Source organism: Lampetra fluviatilis, chromosome 49 (assembly GCF_964198595.1).
Source record: "Lampetra fluviatilis chromosome 49, kcLamFluv1.1, whole genome shotgun sequence".
Classification (NCBI taxonomy): domain Eukaryota; kingdom Metazoa; phylum Chordata; class Hyperoartia; order Petromyzontiformes; family Petromyzontidae; genus Lampetra; species Lampetra fluviatilis.
Genome location: NC_136323.1, coordinates 2,385,716 through 2,410,624, shown reverse-complemented (window position 1 = coordinate 2,410,624; position 24,909 = coordinate 2,385,716). Strand labels below are relative to the sequence as shown.

At 50.2% G+C, this 24,909-nt stretch overlaps 1 protein-coding gene across 1 annotated transcript in view; it reads left to right on the top strand.

Annotated features, from left to right (window-relative positions):
- The window catches only part of LOC144948348 (hemicentin-1-like), a 127,411-nt gene that overhangs the window by 17,686 nt on the left and 84,816 nt on the right, over window positions 1-24,909 (top strand). Inside the window, exons 3-10 of the mRNA XM_078877775.1 lie at window positions 1,488-1,646; window positions 2,754-2,876; window positions 11,143-11,314; window positions 11,787-11,893; window positions 21,199-21,319; window positions 21,550-21,810; window positions 22,802-22,946; window positions 24,254-24,375. Coding sequence (XP_078733901.1) covers window positions 1,488-1,646; window positions 2,754-2,876; window positions 11,143-11,314; window positions 11,787-11,893; window positions 21,199-21,319; window positions 21,550-21,810; window positions 22,802-22,946; window positions 24,254-24,375 — 1,210 coding nt within the window. The remainder of the gene's footprint in view (window positions 1-1,487; window positions 1,647-2,753; window positions 2,877-11,142; window positions 11,315-11,786; window positions 11,894-21,198; window positions 21,320-21,549; window positions 21,811-22,801; window positions 22,947-24,253; window positions 24,376-24,909) is intronic.

The following is a 24,909-nucleotide window of genomic DNA, read 5'->3' as shown; positions in this document are numbered from 1 at the left end:
CCCCCTCCCCCCCGGCGTTTCGAGTTTCGGATGCGGTCGCTCGCCCACGGGCGACTCCCCCCCCTACCACCGTCCCACCCCGGGGCTGTGGGAACGCGCGCGTGGGCAGGGAAGTTCTCCTCCCTCCCGTCCTCCAGACCCCCACCCCAGCCTCCTCCCTAGCTGCGTCCCTCTCTCTCCATAGACTACGAGCCCGAGAGAGAGAGAGACGTTTGCAGCGATGATGGAAGAGACTCAACGACTTGCGTAGAGGCCACGTGCCGTGAAATGTGCGGGCGGCGAAGAGATGGGCAGCAAATGTCCAGGCGGGGGGTGGGGGGTGGGGGGCAATGCCCTGGGTCCCGTGTGAATCACGGTGCGGCCACTGGCGACACTGCAAGGTTCTGTGTCTGGAGCCCGCGACCACCCACAGGGGTTGCCAGCCTTTTCCAACGCAGGCCAAACTCGGACATATTTCTGAGATGTCCATGGGACCCGCGGGGTGTCCGTCAAAGAAGTCCAACGCGGTGATACCGGAACCTCGGCACACCTCGATTGCAGCCAACCGACACACAGGATGGCAATTCACGCTCGTGACCCACAAGCAAAGACAAAGGTCCCCCCCCCCCGTGTAGCCTTAACGGACTGTTGGGCAAGTGCCGTTAGCGAGCACCTATGAAGGCCGGCACCGCGCACGAGAGGGGGTGGATGGCCAGTACCGCGCCCGACCGCCTTTGTCTCCCCAGTGGCGATGTTTACCATACACCGCACCAGGTACTCATTTGAGGCTGAGTCGACCTAGGATAGACTCACGACCGGTTTTGATAATCGTCACCAGTTTAGTTCCATTAGCGGTTAATCAACCTAGGGTAGGCCGGGTTCGTAGCGCAGCGTAGCGCTAACCACTACACTACCGCTCCCCGCCACCACCACCACCAGCACCACCCAAGATCCGTGTTCACCGGCGCAGAGCGTTACGCGGCATTCGGTGGGTCACCGCCAGAGTTTCCCGTCCCGCACAGCCGCGGCGAGGGAGCTGTGACCATCTTGGAGCGGCTGCACCGTCTGTGTGCCGCTTGTGTGGCAACGCGAAGAGCAATGCCTGCATGCCCCCCCCCCACACACCCCCCAGACAGCGCACGAAAAAAAAATCCCCATCACAAAAAAAAACCTCTCCCCTTGTCTTTACCGCGTGTCGTATGGTTTAACAGTTATTCGAGAGTGGAATGATTACTCCAGCAGAAACAACAAAGATAATTCTAGGATTGTATTCATCGGGTCTTTGACGATGATGAATGTGGAACTCCTCTGTGGTGCGTGGCTGTCGAGGGCACTGGCGGTGTGGATGATGATCTTGATGCTTGCTGCTGATGATGACGGTTGTGGCTATGCTGTGCTGATGCAGGGCGACGGGGATGGTGGTCATGATGCTGCCGCTGCTGCCGCCGATGATGTTGACGGCAACTGCTGATGCTGGTGATGGCTGTGGCACTGCCGTGTTGACGCAGGGTGGCGGAGATTGCCCGGAGATGAGCGTGGGAGCGGTGCGCCTGGCGCTCGACGTCTCCCTCCCGGGCTCCTTCATCTACGTGTTCACCGACGCGCGCGCCAAGGACTACCGCCTCACGGCTGACGTGCTGCAGCTCATCCAGCACAAGCAGTCGCAGGTGGGCATCGCTGGCACAGCCACCACCACCACCACGAAAAAACAAAAACAACAACAACAGTGATCACACAACTCTCGCACGACAAACAACGGCCACTACAACAACATACTTGCTGTATGTTGAACTTCTTTCGCACCGTACGTAGCCAACCGTGCTAATTGGAGGTGCGGGGGGGGGACTGTAAGCCAAACAAACTAAACAGACAATAAACTAAACACGGTACGGATAAAAACAAAACTCAACACATTCGTCAATAACACGACCCGAAAGGAAACACGTTTAGGGCATAATCGGTGCCATTTCTGGCGACCACTCTTCACAGCACGAGAGGTGACCCATTGCCCAAAATCATCGTCTGTCTGTGTAGTTAGTTTCTCTTTTAAGGCCATCGTTATTGACGAACGCGTCGAGGGCATGTTGTCATTCGCCGCTGTTGCACCGTCGCCAATGGCAGCACCATCGCCCGATGTTCGCGACTGCTTGAGGTTGAACATCGCTTTCAGCCCGTATGGTTTACCGGTGTTCTTGTACAGGGACATTGAGTAAAAAACATGTTTGTGTCTACTTGTTTGTGTTTCTCCCCCTTGCAATGGGACTTTGTAGGATGAACTGTGAGATTTATAAGGGCACGGAGTGACCAATAAGGTCTGAATTGGTCTGTCCTAAGGTAGGGCACTGAAAAGGGGTTGACGGGTAAGTAGTAGTGTAGTGTATAGTAGCGTAGTGTGTAGTGTAGTTTCTAGTAGTGTAGTGGATAGTAGTGTATTTGGATGAACGTTGAGATTTATAATTGAACGGGGTGACCAATAAGGTCTGAATTGGTCTGTCCTAAGGTAGCGCACTGATAAGGGGTTGACGGGTAAGTAGTAGTGAAGTGTATAGTAGCGTAGTGTATAGTTTAGTGTAGTTTATAGTAGTGTAGTGGATAGTAGTGTATCGGATGAACGTTGAGATTTATAATTGAACGGGGTGACCAATAAGGTCTGAATTGGTCTGTACTAAGGTAGCGCTCTGATTAGGGGTTCACAGCTCTGGGTTGAATCGCCATGGAAGTGCGGTGACGGGGGTTTGGCGGCGCGCGACGTGACCCCGCGACCTCTCTGTCAGGTGGTGTTCGTTCTCACTGGCGACTGCGGGGATCAGAGCCACCCCGGGTACCGCTCCTACGAGGAGATCGCCTCCACCAGCTCGGGCCAGGTCTTCCACCTCGACAAGAAGCAAGTGAATGAGGTGGGAGGGCGCTGCGATCGTGGGGTGGGGAAGGTTGACCGCTCGTTTGTCTCACCGGTGGCAACGCAAAGCGTCCAGTGTAGCGCCGCGTTTGCAAGGGGCGTCTGAATACTGCTGGCTCACGGCTGTACACGGGAGATTTTCAACATTGATCGATCATCAGAAATGTACCTGTTCGTATCATCATCATCAACATCATCATCGCCACCGTCACGGCATGTGGATTCGTTTTAGGATTATACCGCGTGATGTGCTCCGGCATCTTCCTAATACCTGTGAAAATGGATTTCATGGAGACAAAAAAAAAACAACGTGGATTTCATAGCCACTTCAGAAACTGGAGCGAAACATCGGACATCGTTGCCAACCGGCACGCGGAACGACCTGGCATGCACCGGAGGTCTGTGCATCATCACAACCGCGGGGCCCCACAGTCAATGGATGGCGTAGTTCTTGTGAGGTGCCCTTGGTCCGATGTTCCAGCAACACGAATTCCCAGAGCGTAATCATCGTGCAGAGTTGTGCAAACAGTTTAAACAGGTGATCCACACGCCACGGCAAAGTCGCCGAGGAATTTCTCGACGGCGATTAATTATTTGTCTCTCCGAAGCGTGACAACGCGTTTAATCACGAAGACACGCTGCCTGTAACTTAAAGATTTACCACATGTTAGCATGGGTGCCAAACTGCCTAAACGCTACAGTGTTTTTGTTAGGCTATGCCAGATAACTCATAATGAGACTCGCATCCCCCTTGGCTCGCTTGTGGACAACTTTAATGTTGCTTCAAGTCACATTTGCTACAATTATTATCATGAGCATCATCATCAACATAGTAATGTTTTTTCAACATCCACCCTTTTATTGAACACTCAATCACAAGTTCACTGGGTATACAAATGCGAAGCGCCGCTTTCAATATTTACAAGACTGGATTTGTGTTGTGGTTGCCACGTTACCGTGATGTTTCTTGCGATTTGTTGTTGAGCAATCTGTTTTATTAAAGAATAACAGCACCCGTTCCATCAGCAGGGCAATTTGACGGGACCTTTGTGTTGTAACACGTGCATAGTCTCCTTTGTTGCAGCTTCGGGCTAACCGTTGTTCAAGTTTTGTTTTGGCCTTCGCAGATTGGCCAATTGCTTGAGCTACAAATATGTTCGCACACGTAACTTTGTGTTCGAGTTTGTGTGCAGGGGGCACCGATGCACGAACGTTACGCGTGCAGAAATACACAATTCAACTATTTAAACTATTAAATATTTTACCAGGTGAGGCCCTACTGACTTATGCGGCTATTTTTTCAGAAGCGACCTGGCCGCAAATGATGGCTCAACAGAGTTGCAATTCGCGTAGAAATGTATAGCAGTCAAATACTCTAAACGCGTGACGTTGATTTTGAATGTGGGGGGAAAAACTGGAGGACCCGGAGAAAAAAATCCACGCGGCCACAAGGAGACAGACACGCAAACTCCAAATACACAGCAGGCGTCAGGCTTGGGATCGAACCCACGACCTCCTGCATGCCAGGCAAGGCAGTTAACATCTCGCCACCCTGGCGCGCCCCCACAATTATCAGCAGGGAAGCGGTTAATCAGAGCAAGTGTTTATTTTCACGCGCGCATAAACACCGGCGACCAAAAGAAAACAGCAACAGCGGCGGTGGTAGCGGCGGTGGTGGCGGTGGCGTTCAACTGTCGGGCAGCAGCTCGCGCCCGTAAGGGGGTGGGGGTTGGGAAATTTCCAGACGAAGACAAAACGTTCTGCTGGGATTTGTTCTCCGTTCCGTGCGGCTGCCAAATGTGTTTGGGATTTTGCGAAGCTCGCCGTGGTAATGCCGCGCGTGGTCGGCGAGGCAAGCTCGTCGCCGTGTGCGCGCGCGCGCCCGTAAGTTATGTCTCGCGATCACGCCTGTAAATTTATCCGCGCAAAGCCCCGCTGACTTTACGGAAAGCCAAACATGTGTAAAGATCAACCCCCGTCTGTGAGCATTGAGCAGACTCATGCTGCTGAGCATGTGATCGCAGACACGTAGGCCTTTTATCATCATGTCGTCAGCTATGATCAATCCACTGTTGAATGAAGATCACCCCCACTGCAGCACCACTGCCCTCTCACGAGATTGCGATGCACCAAGCACTTGCACCTGAACCGCCGTTGTCCACCATCTATTCCAGCCATGGTGCGTCCTGGCCAAAGCCCACTCACAGTATTCATGGGCTCACCACAGCTAGTTGATTGGCAGGCCATGCGTGTCAATCAGTGCATTCGTTATTAACATCCTCCTGAAATTCAGTTACCGATTCCTGACTTTTGGAACCGTCTCTGAAAACGATAACTGGTTTCCTGATCATCGTCTAACAAGCCCGGGTACGAATGCCCCCAGATGGAGCCTCGTAGCTTGAACCTCCACCCTCCATCATCAGCGCCCGCTGTTATATCGCTCTGCGAGGCCGTGCAAATCCCACCGGGCGCACCGCTCGCCCGCGGCTAACGTGCCACGGAGTTGGGGCTCAGGGAAGGGTACACGGCAGAGGCGTTGGGGGGGGGAGGCTTCTGAAGGAGGAAGCGAGAGTAGAGGGCTAGGGGTTTCCCCTGCAGCAAAATGCCACCGAGTAACAAAAACAGCTTCCAAGAAGACCCGCTCAGGGCAACAAACTCCATCAACTGGGTCGCTTTGCCAGATTGGGAGTTGGGGAAGTGGGAAAGAGAGAGGCAGGGGGTGGGGTGATCCCAAGGATTGGAGGTGGCTACTCTGGCCGATCGAGTGTGGCACCGGCAGTCAGGGAGATGGTAGCACCGTCATTTCAGCAGCAGCAGCAGCAGCAGGCCTGGCGTGTTTGGGAAAACAAGACCCTGAAGCAGCAGGGGCGGGTTCCCTGGGGGATTTGCCCGAGACTCGGCACCGAGGGGCCTTAGCACGCAGCAGGGATAGGCGACGCATTGATCGGTTACTGGAGTCAATGACCCCACCAGCTGGGGCCACTTTGGCTCAAAGAGCCGGCCGAGCTGGGACTGACTGGGAGAGAGCGAGGCGGTGGCGGCAGTGGCGGCGGCGGTGGCGGTGGCGGCGGTGGCTGACGTTGACTGGAGGCGCACAAAGCGAGGGGGCTCGGCCAGTTTACAGAGGCATCGATGGTGCAGAGGGTTTCACTGGCCAGGCAGCTCAGTGGTAGAGCAAGCTGCTCGCAATCGGAGGGTTGTGAGTTCACATCCTGCCTGGGAGTTGTCTCGGCCCATCATCCCTCCGAGGTCGATACAACTGCAAACCACTTTGTGGGGAAGTCAATAGTTGGTTGTCTTATGGATAAACTCACCACTGCCATGGGAATGAGGAATTTCCACCACTGGCTCAGGGTTCAGAATAGGAGATAAGCACTGCCCCAATCTCCGTTTGAGCAGGAAGTCACTTAGACTTTTTTTAGTTCATGAAATCTTTTCTAACGAAAATGAAAAGTGTTGCTGCTGTGTGTACTGTTGCTGTCTTTGTGTTGTATTGTTGTACCATTCCCATACTTTAATCTCCTCTAGTTCTCACCCTGTAACCTGCACCTGGATTACTCGCTCCATCATCGGCATCATTGTAAATGCGCAATTGATGAAGACCCTTTGCAACAACCGGAGGGGTGCCCACGTGTCACTGCACTGTAGGGTTAGGCCTCCTGCAAGGTTAGGCCGATGTCACGACAGATCTCACGCTGCCTCCCATCCACAATTGCTCCTCATGCCCCACCTATTCCATACCTGTCAACCCCTTATCAGTGCCCCTACTGTATTACAGAGCAATTCAGACATTGTCGGTCACCCCGTGCCCTTATAAATCTCAAAGTTAATCCTACAAAGTCACATCACAAGGGAGAAACACTCAATTTCCCTGCACAAGAATACGGGTAAACCGTATGGTTTAACACGTAGGCTTTCGCAACCCAAAAACCCTCTATTATGGATAAACCGTATGGATTGACAGGTAGGCTATTGTACAATGTCTTGACGTGCAGTCAGTCACGTGATATATACATCCAAGCTGCATAGCATAAAACTTATTTGCGCTTCCCACGTTGGTCATTCAGACCTGACCAACACGTGGACATTTTCAAAATTAACAAAGTGAGCAACATGAAGGTGGAAGGTGGCCACGTGGTGGCTCAAGGTCAGAGAACTAAGCCGGCACTGCTGCTGAGATCCTGAGTTTAGTTCTGGGCATGCGCCCGTGATTAAACTGGGTCCCCAGGTGTGGCTAGTCTCAACCTGGTCGCCACTGGTCAGGTGTAGCCAGGAGATTATCTCAGCCAGGTCACCATTGGTCAGGTGTAGCCAGGACATGATCTCAAGCTGGTCACCAATGGTCAGGTGGAGCCCAGAGATGGTCTCAACCTGGTCACCGATGGTCAGGTGGAGCCAGGAGATTATCTCAGCCAGGTCACCAATGGTCAGGTGTAGCCAGGAGATGATCTCAAGCTGGTCACCAATGGTCAGGTGGAGCCCGGAGATGGTCTCAACCTGGTCACCGATGGTCAGGTGGAGCCAAGAGATTATCTCAGCCAGGTCACCAATGGTCAGGTGTAGCCAGGAGATGATCTCAAGCTGGTCACCAATGGTCAGGTGGAGCCCGGAGATGGTCTCAACCTGGTCACCGATGGTCAGGTGGAGCCAGGAGATTATCTCAGCCAGGTCACCAATGGTCAGGTGTAGCCAGGAGATTATCTCAGCCAGATCACCAATAATCAGGTGTAGCCCGGACATGATCTCAACCTGGTCACCAATGGTCAGGTGGAGCCCGGAGATAGTCTCAGCCTGGTCACACCAATGCCTCCAAAAAAGCCCTGCCACGTTAAATTTGGTTTTGATTTGATGGGCTTCATCCATTTCAGACAATGTAAAATGTCGCTTTGGCTATCACGTGACAGTTTCGTGTGTTCGTTTCCTCATACAGTATGTTAATTTCTGTTACTAGTAAATGTTTTAATTCCCAGGACCTTAAAAAGCCCAAAGAAAACTCTTTCCAGCGGCAATTCATGGTAATAATAAACACGTGGCACAACTTATGTACATTAACTCTAATTATATTTAGCTTAACATGAAACTGAAATGACACATATAAACAAATTATCGGTAAATTGCCACAGTCTATACTTGCAGTCATAACAAGATAATATGGAATTGCAAAAGTACCGACGATTTAGGTCAACAATGTGATATACCGTGAACAATCACGTCAGTGCAGGTCCGTGAAATCGGGGGCCCAGGATTAGTGCCACTGATATCAGCTGTGGCTGGGAATCGAACTCTGGGCGCCAGGTTCATAGTGTAGTGTGCTAACCATTGGGTCACCACTCACTTGGTGTGGGGAGGCCTTTGGAGAGAGAAATGTCTGCAAATTAAATTATTCAATATTCAAAACGATATTTCACAATGATGGATAATTATGCATCATATTGGGTTAATGTTTCCATTTTAGGTATAATAAATAAGTCGAAGTGATTTTCTGTTCAAATGGGAACAGAGGCGGTGCTTATCTGCTGTTTACAGCCCTGCGCCGGTGGTGGTAATTCCTCATTCCTATGGTGAGGCGAGTGAATCCACAGAACAAGACGACTGTTTAATACCTTCTTAAATATAATTTGTACCAGCTTGTGCCTGTTGTATACTTTAATCCTGAACACGTGCTGGAAGTTAAGTGTAGGTCAACTCCAATTCCATGTGTATCGTGATCTGACACGGATTTTCCACATAGCGCATGCCAGCTGCTCGAAGCCAGCTGTGGTGTGGCAGTATTAGCATAAATGCAATTTGACCCCAATTGCACCTGGAAATTGACAATTTGGAAAACCCAAACCAGCTTGCCTAGTGCTGGAACCTGGAGTTGAAGCACAATGCTATCCAGGGGCGTCGCGAGACACCAACAACACAGAGAGGGAGGTGACCAGGTGTTTCTTAGGTCAGAACATTGAGCCAACAACGTTGAGATTCGAGGTTTGAACAGGGCAGCTGTCCATGCTTATACTGGGTTATATAGTGAGTCAGCAGTCTTGGTCTGGCCACCAGTGACTGGCGTGATGCCCCATGTCACGTGATACCTCATCAGACGAGATGCCGGACTAATCCAGGTGAACTATTTTAAGTGAGAAAAAAAGGCTTTCCCAACCACCCGTCTTCTGCCATGGTGTCCTCACGCCCACGGGGACTCGCTGGTCCATGCAAGTCAATTGGCCTGCCCTTCATCAAGATTCACCCGTAGTGTGATTTATCATGGTTATATCAAAGTGTGGATTTACCGAGAAACCTAAACCACCTGTACTGGGCTTCTCGGGAGACATACCAGGCAGCGAGAGAGGATACCTCTTCCTCCTACACCTGCTCTGAATGATCAAAATCACAACAGTTTGGATTCCACGTGAATTGGGCCATTACACGAAGCCGTTTGAAATTGGATACGGCTTAGAGTTTATGCGCGTGCATCGTACCTGCAATTGCTTTTCACTGCTCATCCATACTGTGCTCACTCATTCACACACTCACTCACTAACCTAATCCCTCGTTCACCCAATCATTATGCCATCAATTCACTCACTCATCCACTCACTCACCACACTGCAGGTCACAACACTTCTCTGTCTGCTTCTTTCTCGTGCACGCTTTATAATTCCCACCATCATATTTTATCTTAGCTCTTAGGTTTTTTCGTTAAAGTCACGTAGGTAAAAAATTAAAATTAATAAAAGTAAAATAAAAATAAAATAAAAAATCACGACGTTTCGGAGGCAACACAAGCTTCCGTCTTCAGGTGGAACCCGTCACAGCACGCTTGCTGTATTAATTTTATTTTTTTACCTACGTGACTTCACCGAATAAACCCAAGAATATGAATCCTAGCAGTCACGAAAGCTTCAAATCTAGAATATTTTTTCTTAGCTCTTAAAATCCCCTTACTCGTTGCAAAAATATGTGTTGGGTTTTTTCTTTATCTATTACAACTTTGACAGTGCTGTTAGAGGTTGCGGTCTTCTGGGCCGCCTGTGCCCAACAACTGTGTGAGTATGTAAGCAATAAATAAATAGGTATTTAATAAGTAATAAATACACACAAACCCCACGGCGCGTGCGGCAATCCCAGCGTGTTCAACTTGCGGCGCTCCCCCTGTGAGTAACTTGCCAAGATTAATTAGGGATCCATGGATGCCCCCCTTTTGCCAATTTGCGCGTCCCTTAATTCTAAATGTCAGCAATCACGTGCAATTAAGTTAGGCCGAGTGGAAACGTGGATTAGTTTTGTTGGTGCCGCGGCAGCGTGGATGCCCCCCCCCCCCCCAGCCCGCTTTGAACGTGATTCGTTGTGGCTCGGAATGTCTCTCCATGCCCGCGTTATGCAATAATTTAATCACTTTACATAAGCGGCCGATGGGTGAATTTGTAATTATGGAAATCTCGCGCTGGCAATGTGGTTTAATATTTGAGTCCCGTGATCTATTTTTTGGGGGGGGGGGCGGGAGGGGAAATGCCAAACATCCCCAAGAAGGAGCCTTAAGCTAATGTATCTTGAGGAAAGTAAACAGCTTGCAAATTCGACTCTCCTGGTCTCTTGAGTTCTCACCCTGGTCAAACAAAATTAACTTGAAACTTAAAAAAAGCGTAACTCGGTGATGGCGCTGTTGAGTAAAGCAAGGGGAATCGTGGGGGGGGGGGGGGTGTGTGGGGTGTGTGTGGGTGTGTGGGGGGGGCGTGGGGGGGGTGGTATGGGGGGGGGGGGGTTGGGGCAGTTATTCAACTTGGTTGGAGAGCCACAAGGAGGTTTGGTGGTGCAGGGCCCCACCGCAAGACCAAACCAGGAAGGGCTTCTTCACAATTCTGGCACTTCGCCTGATGAAGCTGGCTCTAGTCACCAGCGAAACGTCGTCCTCAAATTGTAAAGTTGTGCATTAACTCTCCCAACACACAACCGGCGTTGCTGAACGAGTAACTAATCTGGCACGTTCTGTTTACGGGACAAACCCTTTACTAATTGGCCGTGTCGGGTGGTGGTGGGTTAACGACACATTTATATTTTACCGTGATCTAACATTTACTGTGGATAATATTGGTTGCGAAAGCCTCCTCCTACTACTACTACCACTGCGTATTAAACCCCCAAACCACGTGTCGGCCGAGCGCCGGCCCTCCCGGTGGCCCACTCGGTGTCGGCCGCGCCTGCCCTCCGGTTGACCTTCCCCCGTGGTCTCGCGGACGATCGCCGGGGGTTGACGCGCCTCCTCGCGGCTTCGCTTTCCGCAGGTCCTCAAGTGGGTGGAAGAGGCCGTGCAGGCCTCAAAGGTTCACCTCCTGTCCACCGACCACGAGGAGACGGGCCACCGCTCCTGGACCGTGCCCTTTGACCCCAGCCTGCGGGAGGTCACGGTGTCTCTGAGCGGAGCAGCCCCCGAGGTGGAACTCTGGGACCCGAGCGGTAAGGGGGGTTGCGGGCGGCGCTGACGACGGGAGGGAGGGAGGCGGGCGGGGGTGGACAAAGCCCCGTTATTACCGCGGAGAAGGAGTCGGGCGATGTCTGTTGACGCCGGGTGCCGTGAGTTCTTACGAGTGAGGAGCGGGAGGAGGGCCTTCTCTGCTACTGCTTGGGCTCCTCCCTGATTATCACTTAAAGCAGGTGGCAGACTTCAATACTACGGCTCCTTTGTGGAGCCTCGTTGTCGTTTCGCAGCTGAATGTCGTGAGCTGGTAGAGTTAAGCTGGTGACGATAATGAAAGAATACGGCACGGTGGCGAAGCGGTGGAGTGAGCGGGCTGTTCACGACACTCCATCGATCGCCGTGCCAGCCCTTAATGTTCGCAAAACAGCACGTGGCCACGACAGTCTATAAGGCTACATGGGGGATCTTTGTCTTTACATTTATCCACGTGTGCCCCCCCCCCCCCCATAGGTAAGCAGATCAAGCAGGAAACTGGACTGAGTGAGCTCCTGCACCTACCCAACTCGGCGCTCATTGTCAGCGTCAAACTACCCACGCCCGGGCTCTGGACCATCAAGGTGCCACTCACTCACCAACCGGCTAACAACACCACCCCACCACCACTCCACGACCACTCCACCACGACTAAACCACTACTCCACCACTACTAAACCACTACTTCACCACCACTCCACCAATACCCTACCACCATCACTCCACTACCACACCACCACTACTAAACCACCCCCCACCACCACCACTCCACCACCACTCCACCACCACCCCACCACCACCCTACCACCCCACCACCACTAAACCACCACTAAACCACCACTCCACCACCCCACCACCACCCAACCACCCCACAACCACTCCACTACCACCACTCCACTACCACCACCCCACCTCCACAACCCCACCTCTACCACCCCACCACCACTCCACCACTCTACCACCACCACCCCACCTCCACAACCCCACCTCTACCACCCCACCACCTCATACGTTAGATGAAGCTTCCATCCTATGACTAAACTGGCCTCCGCTGTGGAAATGTGGAATTTTCACCACTCACCAATGGTTGCCAGTGTAAATAAGTGCTGTCCAATTCCTCATTTGAAGACGAAAAGGCTAATGCTTTTTTATTCTTGGCCGGACAGTTCATTTGTGGCAGCGTGCACACATACCAGTGCACGCTTTTCCAAAGCTCGAGTTACAGAGTCTGAGACGTCACACGGGGGCACATCGTTAATAACAACGCGTCCTGCGAAAGCCATCTCCTCCTGCCTCTCCGCTCGCTGTGGCCTGAGACGGACGCGTGATGGGGCGGGCGTGATGGGTGACGTGCGCCCCGTCAGACTCATCCCGCCCCGCTCGGTTGACTTCAAACGCTCGCGCCATCTCCGCTCGTCTGCTATTTCCCTCCTTCGGGGACAGGGAGAGCCTTTGAAGCGCGCAAGGCAACGTAATTATACGTCTTGTTAAATGCGGCGTCTGATGTCTGCGCTGCAAACGAGCGCTAGATCACAGGCCCCCGACTTGATGTCAGCCATTTATTACGTCTTGTCTAAAAAAAGAATCGCTGTTATGGATTGCATTTTTTTTTTGCTCAGTGATTGAGCTCACCTTTACTTTCGAGTGTAGTAAAACATTTTTTAAAACGATAACGCACAGCCCTCTGTCGGCCACTGCTACACATCGGTCTCCCTATGCTCAGTCAGTCGTCGGTAAGTGTGGCATGGCAAAGATGGGGGGCGGACAGCGGACAGGGCTGGTTCAGTCATCAAAAACACATTTTTTTTTGTGAAATTCATGGAGGCTGTTAGCATTTTCAATGTTATTTTTCAGTCTTCCTCGATGTCTGTGAAATGGCATAATTGGGTCAATTTGATGGTGCAATTTATGTAATATAGCAATATATGTAGCATTCTGGATTGTGGCAGAGTTGCATTTATGTTTTATTATTTTTTTATTGTAATGCTCGAAGCAGATGCTGTAATTTGTAAATTTGAATCTATGGTCTATTGGTTGGCATGGATACAAGGCATACACACTGCTGCTTTTTAAGTCGCTTCAAATTTCATACAATATGAAATAAAATGAATTCCTATAAAGCAATTGGCCTAACATTCCAATTAGGAATGTTTAAAATACTCCTTGTGAAAACTGAGAGGTTTTATTTGTTTAGGAAAAAGACTCCAGGTGTGTGCATTTGTTCATAGGTAGCTTTACAAAGTTTAGTTTGAATAAAAAAGATAATTTGACAGCAAAAAAAATAGTTCTGAGCTGGAAATAACAAAGCAAGGATCTCATATTCTCAGGTTTTTTCGGTAAAGTCACGTAGGTAAAACATTAAAAGTAATGAAAGTAAAATAAAACAAAACAAAAAGCTGGATGTTAACAAGACCGTGATTAATCAGAGTAACATTCCAATCTCTGACAATCTAAAAACGGTACTGGCCAAAGGACTAAATTTCGCCGTCACCCCTAAATATATACCAGTAGAGGATATGATTTCTCAGATTGATGTAGCCCTCAGAGGCATAGGACACATCCATGCTGATGTAGCAAGAGCTGAAATAGCTACTATTCTCAAGAATGCTAAGAAACCCACTAGTAACATCAGCAAAAACGAACGCTCTGAACTCGCGAATTTAAAAAAGAGAGATGATATAGTCATCCTCTCGGCAGACAAGGGCAATGCCACGGTCATCATGGATAAAGATTCATACAACAATAAAATCCTGGACCTTCTTAATGATGGGAGTTACTCCAAAATTAAAAACGATCCCACTAAAAGCCTAACGACAAAAACCAACAGTATCATCATGAGTTCGACTTCCCTAATCGAACCAAGCAAACGTCCCTCTCTAAAACCATCGGCGGCAAGACCTCCCAGACTCTATGGTCTTCCTAAAATCCATAAAGAAGGCACCCCGCTACGACCCATCGTGTCGACGATAAACTCTCCGACGTACAAACTAGCCCGTTTTCTATCAGATACTCTGCTCCCCTTCACAGGCAAGACCTCTTCGGCAGTACTCAACTCAACCCAATTAGTCTCTATGGTTAAGGACATGGTACTATCTCCTGATGACATTCTCGTCAGTTTTGATGTAGTATCTTTGTTTACCAAAGTCCCAGTACCGGACACCCTAACAATAATTGAGGACTTAGTCCAACAGGGATTGAATTCTGATGTACCTGCGCTGGTTAGGCATTGCCTCACCAACACCTATTTTACCTGGAATGGCACCTTCTACAAACAGAATGAGGGTACCCCTATGGGCTCCCCCTTGTCACCAGTTATAGCCAACATTTTCATGGAAAAGTTTGAATCAGACGCCATCCAGACATCCACCCTGCGTCCTTCCCTGTGGAAGAGATATGTGGATGACACTTTCGTCATCTGGCCACATGGCCTCCCAGCATTGAACCACTTCTTGGACCACATCAATTCTAGACACCCATCTATCAGATTCACCATGGAAGTGGAGAAAGACGGTAAACTACCATTCTTGGATATTCTGTTTAAGAGGAGGCTTGACGGATCCTTGGGACATTCTGTCTACAGGAAAGCCACCCACACAGATTCCTACCTGAAACCGGATTCCCACCACCACCCATCTCAAAAGAATTCTCTCATCAAAACGCTATACCACAGAGCCCATGGCATTTCTGACCAACACCACCTGACTGATGAATTAAGACATGTACATCGGGCCCTCAGGATGAACGGATACTCTGACCGTACTATCCGCCAAGCTGTCTCTCCCACCACACAGAAACAACCACATGAAACTCCGACCAAAACTATCACGTTACCATACATAGCAGGCGTGACCAAAAAGATCTCCAAAATTCTAAACAAACATAAGATCCAAGTCCGATTCAGCACAGTGCATAAAATCCGTGATCTGATTCCATCTGTGAAGGATGTCGTTCCTGACTTACAGTATCCTGGAGTCTACAAATTGAGTTGCATTTGTGGTGATTGCTACATTGGAGAAACAAAACGTCATGTTGCTGATCGTGTCCGCGAGCACAAGTCAGATCTGAAACACGGCAGAACTGATTCTTCGGCCGTTGCCGATCATTGCTACAACTCGGCGGGCTCTCATGAAATTGTCTTTTCCGAGACCAAGGTTCTCTGCAAGCCTCCTGGCTACCATCAAAGGTTTGTACACGAAGCCATACAAATATACAAACACAGACATAATTTCAACCGTGATGATGTTATTAACCACGCAAAAAAGACTTAATTACACTTTTTGGACCATCTTATCTGACAGGCACTATTTTAATTTACTTCACCGAGTGTTAACATCCCCAGTTATTTTTAACAGTACTCTCTTCATTTTTCAGCCTGCATTGGTATAAACATGGGCATTTTCGTTCCTTTGTTCTATCATGTGCATCAGACCTCCCCTCCCCCCTCTCTGCCCATTGTGTTGGCGTGCGCAGCAGCCGCGTCCAAGCCGTCGCCAAATGTTTTGTTGGCTCCCTCCCCCTCCCACCCCCCTCCCTCCCGATACGTTCCATTCATTGGCTACCACATTCTGATGAACTCCCCCCCCCCCTCTCCTCCCCCCTTCAACTTGCTTATAAGGGATTACATCTTGAATCATTGCTTCACTTGATGCAGCTAATCTGGCTGTGACGGTCCCACCTGATGACGGAGACTTGTGTTGCCTCCGAAACGTCGTGAATTTTATTTTGTTTTGTTTTATTTTACTTTCATTACTTTTAATGTTTTACCTACGTGACTTTACCGAAAAAACCTGAGAATATGAATCATTGCAGTCACGAAAGCTTCAAATCTAGAAGCAAGGATCTCCTTTGCGGTTGTTCACGATGTCGGAAGGAAGTCGTTAACCTTTGGCCTTTAATCTTGAGGCCCTCTATTTTCTTTGCAGGCTTCCCATTGGGCTCAGCCTCTACGGTTCAGCCAGGGTCACAGTTCAAAGGGAGCAAAAGGGTCAGCTTCAGACCATGTTGTCTTACAAGCCAGCGGGGTTTTGAAAGGGAAATTCCCCCATTCAGTGATTCTATTATTGCACGGAGACAGAAAACTTTAGCGGACTGTTACGTGCCGCCAATCAGAACGTCGGTAGCCACCGAGGTTGAATCGTAAGTTGTAATACGATTTGGCACTTATGGCGGATTTGATGATCCTTTGGTAATGGAACTTGCTCTGCCAGTTGGCAGTCTCTCATGGTAGTTTATAAGGCTGGAGGGTGTTTGTGTTTCATTAAGTTGAGCTGTACATTTTTTTTCATTCATTAGAGTTGCTGAGCACAAGGCCCAAAGGCCAAAAACACTATGCAGCCAGCAACAAACAGCACGATGGGATGTGCAATAGAAAAGAGTTGACATGTTTCTTGATTAGAGTAAGTTCATTGTCAGAAACGTGGGCAAATAGACGGTAGGAGGGAATTCCAAAGTGGAGCAGCTTGAGGGAGAAGCAGAAAGAGAAGTGACCTGGCCTGCAGTACGGTTAGTGGGTGGGGGAGTGGGTGAGTGAGTGGGTGAGTGGGTGAGTGGGTGAGTGAGTGGGTGGGTGAGTGTGTGAGTGAGTGAGTGGGTGAGTGGGCGAGTGAGTGAGTGGGTGGGTGAGTGAGTAAGTGGGTGAGTGAGTGAGTGAGTTGGTGGGTGAGTGAGTGAGTGGGTGAGGGATTGAGTGAGTGAGTGGGTGAGGTATTTAGTGTTGTGACCTGCAGCATGATGATGGTGGTGGTTAAACACAGTCGGGATACCGTGGGCAGTGTCTGGTAAAGACCGAGTCCTCAACAAGGGTGGAGGAATCAGTTAGCGAAGTTCATGGGAACAATAACCATGGTGAGGAATACTGGAAACAGTTTTCACAACATCTGTAGCAGCCACAGTAATTAACGTATTTTATGCACCGTATACTGTACTGCATTTCACCGTCCCAGGCTTTGCGCCCTACATAAGACTCCATCTCTAAGTGCCAGACGCCATTCATCATTTCGTAGCGCACCGACCCACTCGTCTTGCCTTTCCGTCGCCTCTCAACTCGTTCATCTCGGCGAGCGCCAACGACCTCCGCTGGCGCCAGAGGGCAGGGCCCCCACTGCCGGCCGACCGGTCGTCCTCTCCCGCTCAAGCGGCCGGCGGCTTCGTGACCCCGTGGCGCGGGCGTCGCTGAGCCCCAGAGTGAAACCACCAGGACTCCCGAGGGAGCGGCACTACGCGAGCGGGCATCGCCTGCGGCACGGCGTTTTTAGAGGCAAAACGGGGTCACGATCTGCCTCGGATCACGGCGGCGACGCGGCAATGACCCAGGAAATGTTCCCGAGGAGCTGACAGCTGCGTTGACGTGTTTTGTTCCTCGTTTCTTTGTTGATGTTTCCTAATTGAGCGATGCGAACCATGTTGAACCTTGCGAAAACGACACCAAAGATTGCCACAAACCTTCGGACAACAGGCTGGCAAAGTGGTAACACTTGTGCCTCGCAGCTAGAGTCCCTGGGTTCAATTTCTTGTTCGGGGGGGCGTCCTTTCCATGTGGGGTTTGTATGCTATCCCCCTGTTCTTCATCGCTTTCCTCTGGGTGCTCGTAGTTTTCTGCTGCAGCTAAACAAAACAATGTCAACCGGTATTGGGCGAACATCCCAACTCTGAAAATGTACCTGGAAATTACTCAATTGGGATCACACACAGCAGCAGCAACATTGCTCACTGCTGTGGAAACTTGGCAGGACCCGGCTGAAATATTTTTTTAAGCTTTCTTAGGTAGAACAAGCGTAATAAAGACAATAAAACAAAACACTGACTGCAGTTGCACCTTGCAAATTCAATCGTAGGAAAGTCATTGATTTTTTTCACACAATCAGGCGGCAATTGCAAGCGTTTTCAAATACTGCGAGTATCGTGTAGATAGGTTTTATTGTTGTATTGTGATGGGAGTTTACAACATCGTACTTTATCATGAGCCCATGCCAATGTGAACTTTCCCTCCAAAAATCCGATGCCAATTCTATGTGAAAAATAAACGCCACCACTGAACGTAATCGGCACACACGCAAACTCTTCCCCAAAGTGTTGCTCGCTGTGCCAACAACGAAGTGTTTCCTCAAATGCGATACTTTGACAGGCACTTGTAAAGATTCGTGCCACTGGGATTTTTGTGTGTGGGGGACGGTGGGGCGTTTGATTTTGGATGAAGGCCTATTGGATCAGGCTTTGGCCATTGTCTTCTTTTGCCAGCATATTTGCAAATACAATCTGACAAAAACATGAGGGGGAAAAAATATATATATATCTACAGGAAATGCTTATGAAGCATTGGTTGGAACCCTGGATGATATTACACATATTTACTTGGCCTCCGTTGGATATGTTCAACTAAAAGCTCTCGTTTCTCTCGTGAGTCGCTGGCTGTGATGGTCACGCTTTGTTAAGTACCAACATCGCTTGAATGAACCGACGAGCCTAAACGTGCCGAATGTGCCCAATGTCGTTGGATCTTGGAAACTAAGCAGGCTTGAAGCCGGTCCATGCTTGGATGTGAGAGTGCTTGGGAGCGCGTTGTGTTGTATAGGCTTGGGCTGAGAGGTGGGTTTTATCTGGGCTGTACAGTTTTACCCATACCCAGGAAAAAGTAAGTTGGTCAAACATCCCAATGCCCTCTTGATTTACGGATGACTGCCTGCATTTATATTCTTAAAAAAAAAAAAACGTAAATCACGTGAATTATTTTTTTGAAAAGGTTAGTGAGACATCCACACGCGAATATCACTTGGCGTATCTACTCTTTTGAATGTACTACTACATACGATATCTGTCACGCAGCGTAATAAGTACATTTTTAGGTTTTTTCGGTAAAGTCACGTAGGTAAAACATTAAAATTAATAAAAGTAAAATAAAATAAAAATCACGACGTTTCGGAGGCAACACAAGCTTCCGTCTTCAGGTGGAACCGTCACAGTCACGACAGCTTTTTTTTTTACTTGATACAGCTGTCGTGGCTGTGACGGTTCCACCTGAAGATGGAAGCTTGTGTTGCCTCCGAAACGTCGTGATTTTTATTTTATTTTACTTTTATTAATTTTAATGTTGTACCTACGTGACTTTACCGAAAAAACCTAAGAATATGAATCCTTGCAGTCACGAAAGCTTCAAAGCTAGAAGTACATTTTTATCAGGGCGGATTGTTTTCTAGAAGTTCCTCAAGATTACATCGGGGGGATTTTGAATCCTGTGCTTCGTTCGGTGCCCCAGGACACTTTTCTCGGGTAAATCGCCGAGCGGCTTCCTGGAATCAGTCAAGAAGAGATATACGGGTTTCAAATTCCTCGCGTGGAATTTTATTTAAAAAAGAAAACAGCAGGTGATTCTTTTTTAAAGGGCAAAAGTGTCACGATTCTTCCGCGTAGCTTGCATCTCTCAACAATGAAGCCGTTCTTTCCTTTTAATACTTAAGCCCAAAATGAAAAATATATATAATTTTTGGACCCACTTTCAACATAACTTACATCCAGGAATTTACAGATTTCACATCTCCTGGAATCTCCATTCGGCATGAGTTATGATTGCTTGGGGGAGACATAATCCAGAGGATGGTCTCAGACGCAGCTACTGTGATGAGGTAATTCATCCCACATGCACGTGACGAGGTCAGGCAATGCTTCTGTGTTATTTCACAAAATCGCTTTCCCTTGCAGATTAGCAAATGTCAGATTGTGCTTTCTTTTTCAATCTGCGCAACGATAACTGGAAGCCTCAGCTCCATTTAAAGTAAAATTTCACTCTGAATGTTCAATCAGGAATTGACCACAAATCCAAGTCAGAAACCCTACTGGCAAAAGTCTGCAGACGCTTTTGTGAATTATTTATTTGCAAATATTTTACTTCTTTTACAGCCCTTTGTCAATCCACTTGCTGGTTTAAGGCCTCCCCACAGTGTGTTAAGCTCTCAGCAGTGGGCTGACGAAAGGCTAACTTATTATTATTGTGTTTGTTGTCGTAAATGTAAAGTTACACTGCTGCGTTAATATTCAGCCAGTCTGCATGTGAGTTGCGTTGTGGCACAGCGTTCGACTCACAGACGGTTGCGAGCTCAAATCCTTGGTTGGGGAATGACTTGGCCCATCATCTCTCCTGCGGTGAATTAAATGAGTACCACTTTGTGGAACGCTACCAATTGTCAACCCTTGGAGCGAATGGCCCCTGCCATTGGAATGTCGAAAATGAACCATGGCGGCTCGCAGCGATGCCCATTAACTTTCCTTTGAGCGTGGGAGGCATGTGGAAGTTTTGACATACACGGTTTATTAACCACACCGATGATGCGTGGCTTTCCTCCACGTGTATCTCTGTGAGAAATAATCCCGGCACGATACGCACGGTCCATTGGAACCCGCAGGTGAAAGACGCGCACATTTGTAACTGTCATCGCGACGGTGACGGTGAACAAAGACCACGGTTGTTGGATGCTGGCGAAATTGATGACCGTCGTCGATGTAGCTGCAGGTGCAGTGGGGCACGCACTGATCGCGATCTGCAGTCTGGCCCGGGCGCCTCTCGGTCGGCAGGGATGGCTCCACGTGAATGGGGATGCCTTCTGTGATGAGAGGGCCGTGACAACTGCAGCCGAACTGGCGCTCCGTTCACAGCCAGCGGAGCCTATCGTTCATATCTTCTATCGTTCATATCACCTATCGTTCATATCCCCTATCGTTCATATCCCCTATCGTTCATATCCCCTATCGTTCATATCCCCTATCCCCCCGCTCAAGCTCTGCTCGCTCTCTTTGTGCAACAAGACGTGGAATTTCCCAGCCAGTTTTTGTTTTGTTTACATGGCATGCTGCACTTTTACTTTGAGTTAGATGCTTAGGTTTTCTTTCCTGTCCACAGGTCACAAGCTCCGGGCGCCACTCGGTCCGCGTCACGGGGCTGAGCACCATCGATTTCCACGCCGGCTTCTCCCGCACGTCCACCGATGACTACAGCCGCACGGAGCGACGGCCCGTCCTAGGTACCGACACTTTACTTGAGATCGACTCCTGGCATCCCTGAACACAGAGACGCGTGAAGGTGATGGTGCCTGAGTCAGTGGTGCGCAAGGAGAGATCCACAGAGCGCACGAGCTGATCTCAGCCATCCATCTCTCCACGTTGGTTCCCAGGCGCAATTGGCAGCACCGTTGGTTGGTCGCGGTTCCTGCGTGAGTGACCCATGCACCGTGTGCCCCTCCCCCCACCACAGGCCTGCCGACGCACATGCTGCTCAACGTGACGGGGCTGCGCGTGCCGGGCCGCGCCGAGCGCGTCGAGCTGCTGACGCCGTGCGGGCGCGCACTCAAGGGCCTGCCCGTCGCGCCGGCCGCCACGGCGCCCTGGGGCATCTGGAGGGTGGCGCAGTTCGTGTCGCCCTCCGAGAAGTTCTTTGTGCGAGTGTCGGGCGTCGACCGGGCCGGATTTTCCTTCCAGCGATACTCCAGCGTGGCTTTCTCTAACATCGTGCCCGGTGCGCACCGCACGACGTCACAGTCCGGTTAAGTCACCGGTCCGCCCTCGCTCATCTACGGTATCTGGAAAGACTTCGGCGAGTTTCAGGGCTGTGAGGCCTTGCGGGTTAGGCCACGTGCTGAGCAATTCTGCTTTCAATTTTTTCGCCGCATGCTACTGCGGGCATCTTCAGGAGCTGCAGAACGTTCAACTGCTCACGATGGTCAATACGCGAACTAATCCGATCGGCCGCATGTTTAGCTATGAGCGACTGATCAAATCTGCGTATGCTTCACGTGCTGTGAGAGCAAAGCATCGGACATCGTGACGAACGACACGCGGAACGACACAAACGCACACCGGGGAGACGTACAGCGGCACAACCACGGAACCGCATGCAGTCGTGGATGTCACAGTTATTCTAAGTGCTGCGCTAACGCCTTCCATTGGACAATTCGCGCAGAGCATAACATTTGCTTCGAGTCCTGCTGAGGGTTTTTAAAGAGGTCACCCAAACGTCACTGGCTTGCAACACACTAACGAAAAGAACACGATCATCAGGTCACAAGCATATGTTCACTTTAACCTGTTTCATTACAAAGCCGAATGTACATTGATTACCTTCAAAATCCACGTGCGTTATGAAGACCGGCCATTTCCCAAAGACGTCGCCGATTCTAGATTGTCCTGATGAAGGCCACGGTGTTATTGCCGTTAAGTTTGCAGCAAACATTATGATTCACGACGTATTTTTTTGTGTTTGGCCACGTAATGGTCCGGACCAAAATTCGTGCCGTTACTTTCCCCTCCACCACCCGGCGTGGCCAAACAAATTGCGACAGGCACGAGCGTTCAACTTGCCGGCCGCCACCGTTTCGCCCGCTCGAGCCGACGGACAAATCCTCGCGCTTGCGCATCCCACGGCCTGCCGTCCGTTGCGCGTGACGTGCGCTGCCCTGACCCCCCCTCCACCCCTTCCCTGACCTCGCCGCCGGTGCTGCGTGGAACAGATCTCCCGCGTGTGCGGATGGCCGAGTGGACGGCGGCGTTCTACCTGCAGGCAGTCGCCATCACCTGCTCCGTGGAGTCGCTCATCCCCTACACGCTGCGCTTCACTCGCAACGGCGCCCCGCTCGGTCGGGAGAACTTTCTCAAGTAGGGCTCCCCGTCATTTCATTCCTTTATTCATTCATTCGGTGCTTATTTATTCATTCGGTTGTTCATTAATTTGTTCACTCAATGATTTAATTGCACTAATTTATTTATCCATGCGGTCATTCGATGATGTTTATCCTTTCTGCCATCGTACAATTTATTCACGAATGCCTCTATTGATTTATAAATTCGGTCATGTATTTATGTTTTTATGCGGACTTTCATTTATTCAAAAGTTCACTTAGAGTACGGTGCAGTCAGGCGAGCCTCAAACCAAATCAGCCATGCCGAAAGTGAGTCTCGGGACTCAACGGGGCTCTCGGGGATAAATTCGGGACCTTTTATTACAGACAACTTGTTTATCCGAAGCACATTTGAACCGGCTGCTGCCGTCGCTGAGATAGCCAAGCCGGTTGCTCGCTCGTGGCTGCGTCCACGCTCAGAGTTTACAGCCCAACGCAGCCTCCTCCCCCGTGTCCACATAAACCGCTGCCTCCATATGTCAGCCTGTGAAAGCAATCGCCTGAAAAAGGTCAGCGACCTTGCAATACCTAGCCCTTAATGTCGGATTCTTTTAAATATTTGCGAAGGTCGCTGCATCAAATCGTTTTAAAGTATGACGGTACTTATATGGTATAGGCTTATATGCTTGTCCCTGGGCTACACACCCCCTGCCCCCCCTCAAACATATATAACCCCTTGTTGTAACAGTTCTCTCGCTGGTTCAGCAGTTCCACTGCTGGATGATTTTTTTCGCCCGAGGACGACTGCTTGTGTTGCGATCGAAACGTCGTGATTTATTATTATTTGGTTTATTTTATTTTTCTACCTACGTGACTTTACCGAAAGAACCAAAGAGTATGGATTCCTGCAGTCACGAAAGCTTCAAATCAAGATTCAAATCAAGATGGTAGAGGCTGCCGCTGTGGGGCTTGGTCGTGGGCAGCGCGGAGATGTCCTGTTGTACTGTACATCTATGTTCCTCAGCCTATGCGCCCTGCTTTTGCCATCCTGTTTAACCCAGCAGGAAGCCCTGGTTACTGCTGCCGGTGTATTAACCGCAGAGTATGATGCACCGTACATTTCACAGCGGACGTCACCGTCGCGATGACGGTTACAAAAGATTCCTCGATGCCGTTCGAAACGAGTGTCGCCGCCCCTCTTACTTTTACATGACCGCAGGCCATGTGTCCGTGCAGCCTCGTATCTTCGCGAGAGCCTCGAAGAGTGTCAAATGGACGCCCCCAATGTGCCCTGCTCCGCCGTGTAATTATTATCGTCGCCGCCGCCACCACGCGCGTGTGCAGGGAGTCCGGCAGCGCGAGCTGGGAGATCGGCGAGGCGACGGCGCGCGACGAGGGCCGCTACGAGTGCGTGGCCGTGAGCCAGGCGGGAGCCGGACACGCCGCCACCTACCTGCAGGTCACAGGTCAGCGACTCGACCCCCCCGCCCCCCCGCCGCCTCCACAGGGTGGCCGTGTTGCCTCCCTCCGAGAGTCGCTCAGACAAAACAATCCGCTCATGATCTCGAGCACACGGGGATGGGGATTGGCGCGCCCCGATATTTCGGGGTCGCGCATTCCGGCTGGGGGTTTGACGCAGCCCCATCAATCCCGCCACGGTCGGTAGAAATGGCACCGCTGTGAGAAAATCAACGGTGGTTGTTCAACGGGAAGACTTCCCCCCCCCCCGCCATAGGAATGTAGAATTTCCACCACTGGTAAAAGGGAGACGAACACCTCCTCAATGCTCACTTGAGCAGGGAATCGCTTCGTCGACGTTTTGTAGACTCACGCCGACACACACAACCACGAAGGAGAGGTTGGTAGGCAGCGCAGCCGGTTAGCTGCCGGACTCTCAGTGCTGTCTGTTTCCCCGAGGCTGCTCAGGCTTTCTTGAAGCAAACTCCGTCGAATGTTTATAAGCGAGGCCCCCACCTCGCCATGACAAACGTGTCCCGGTT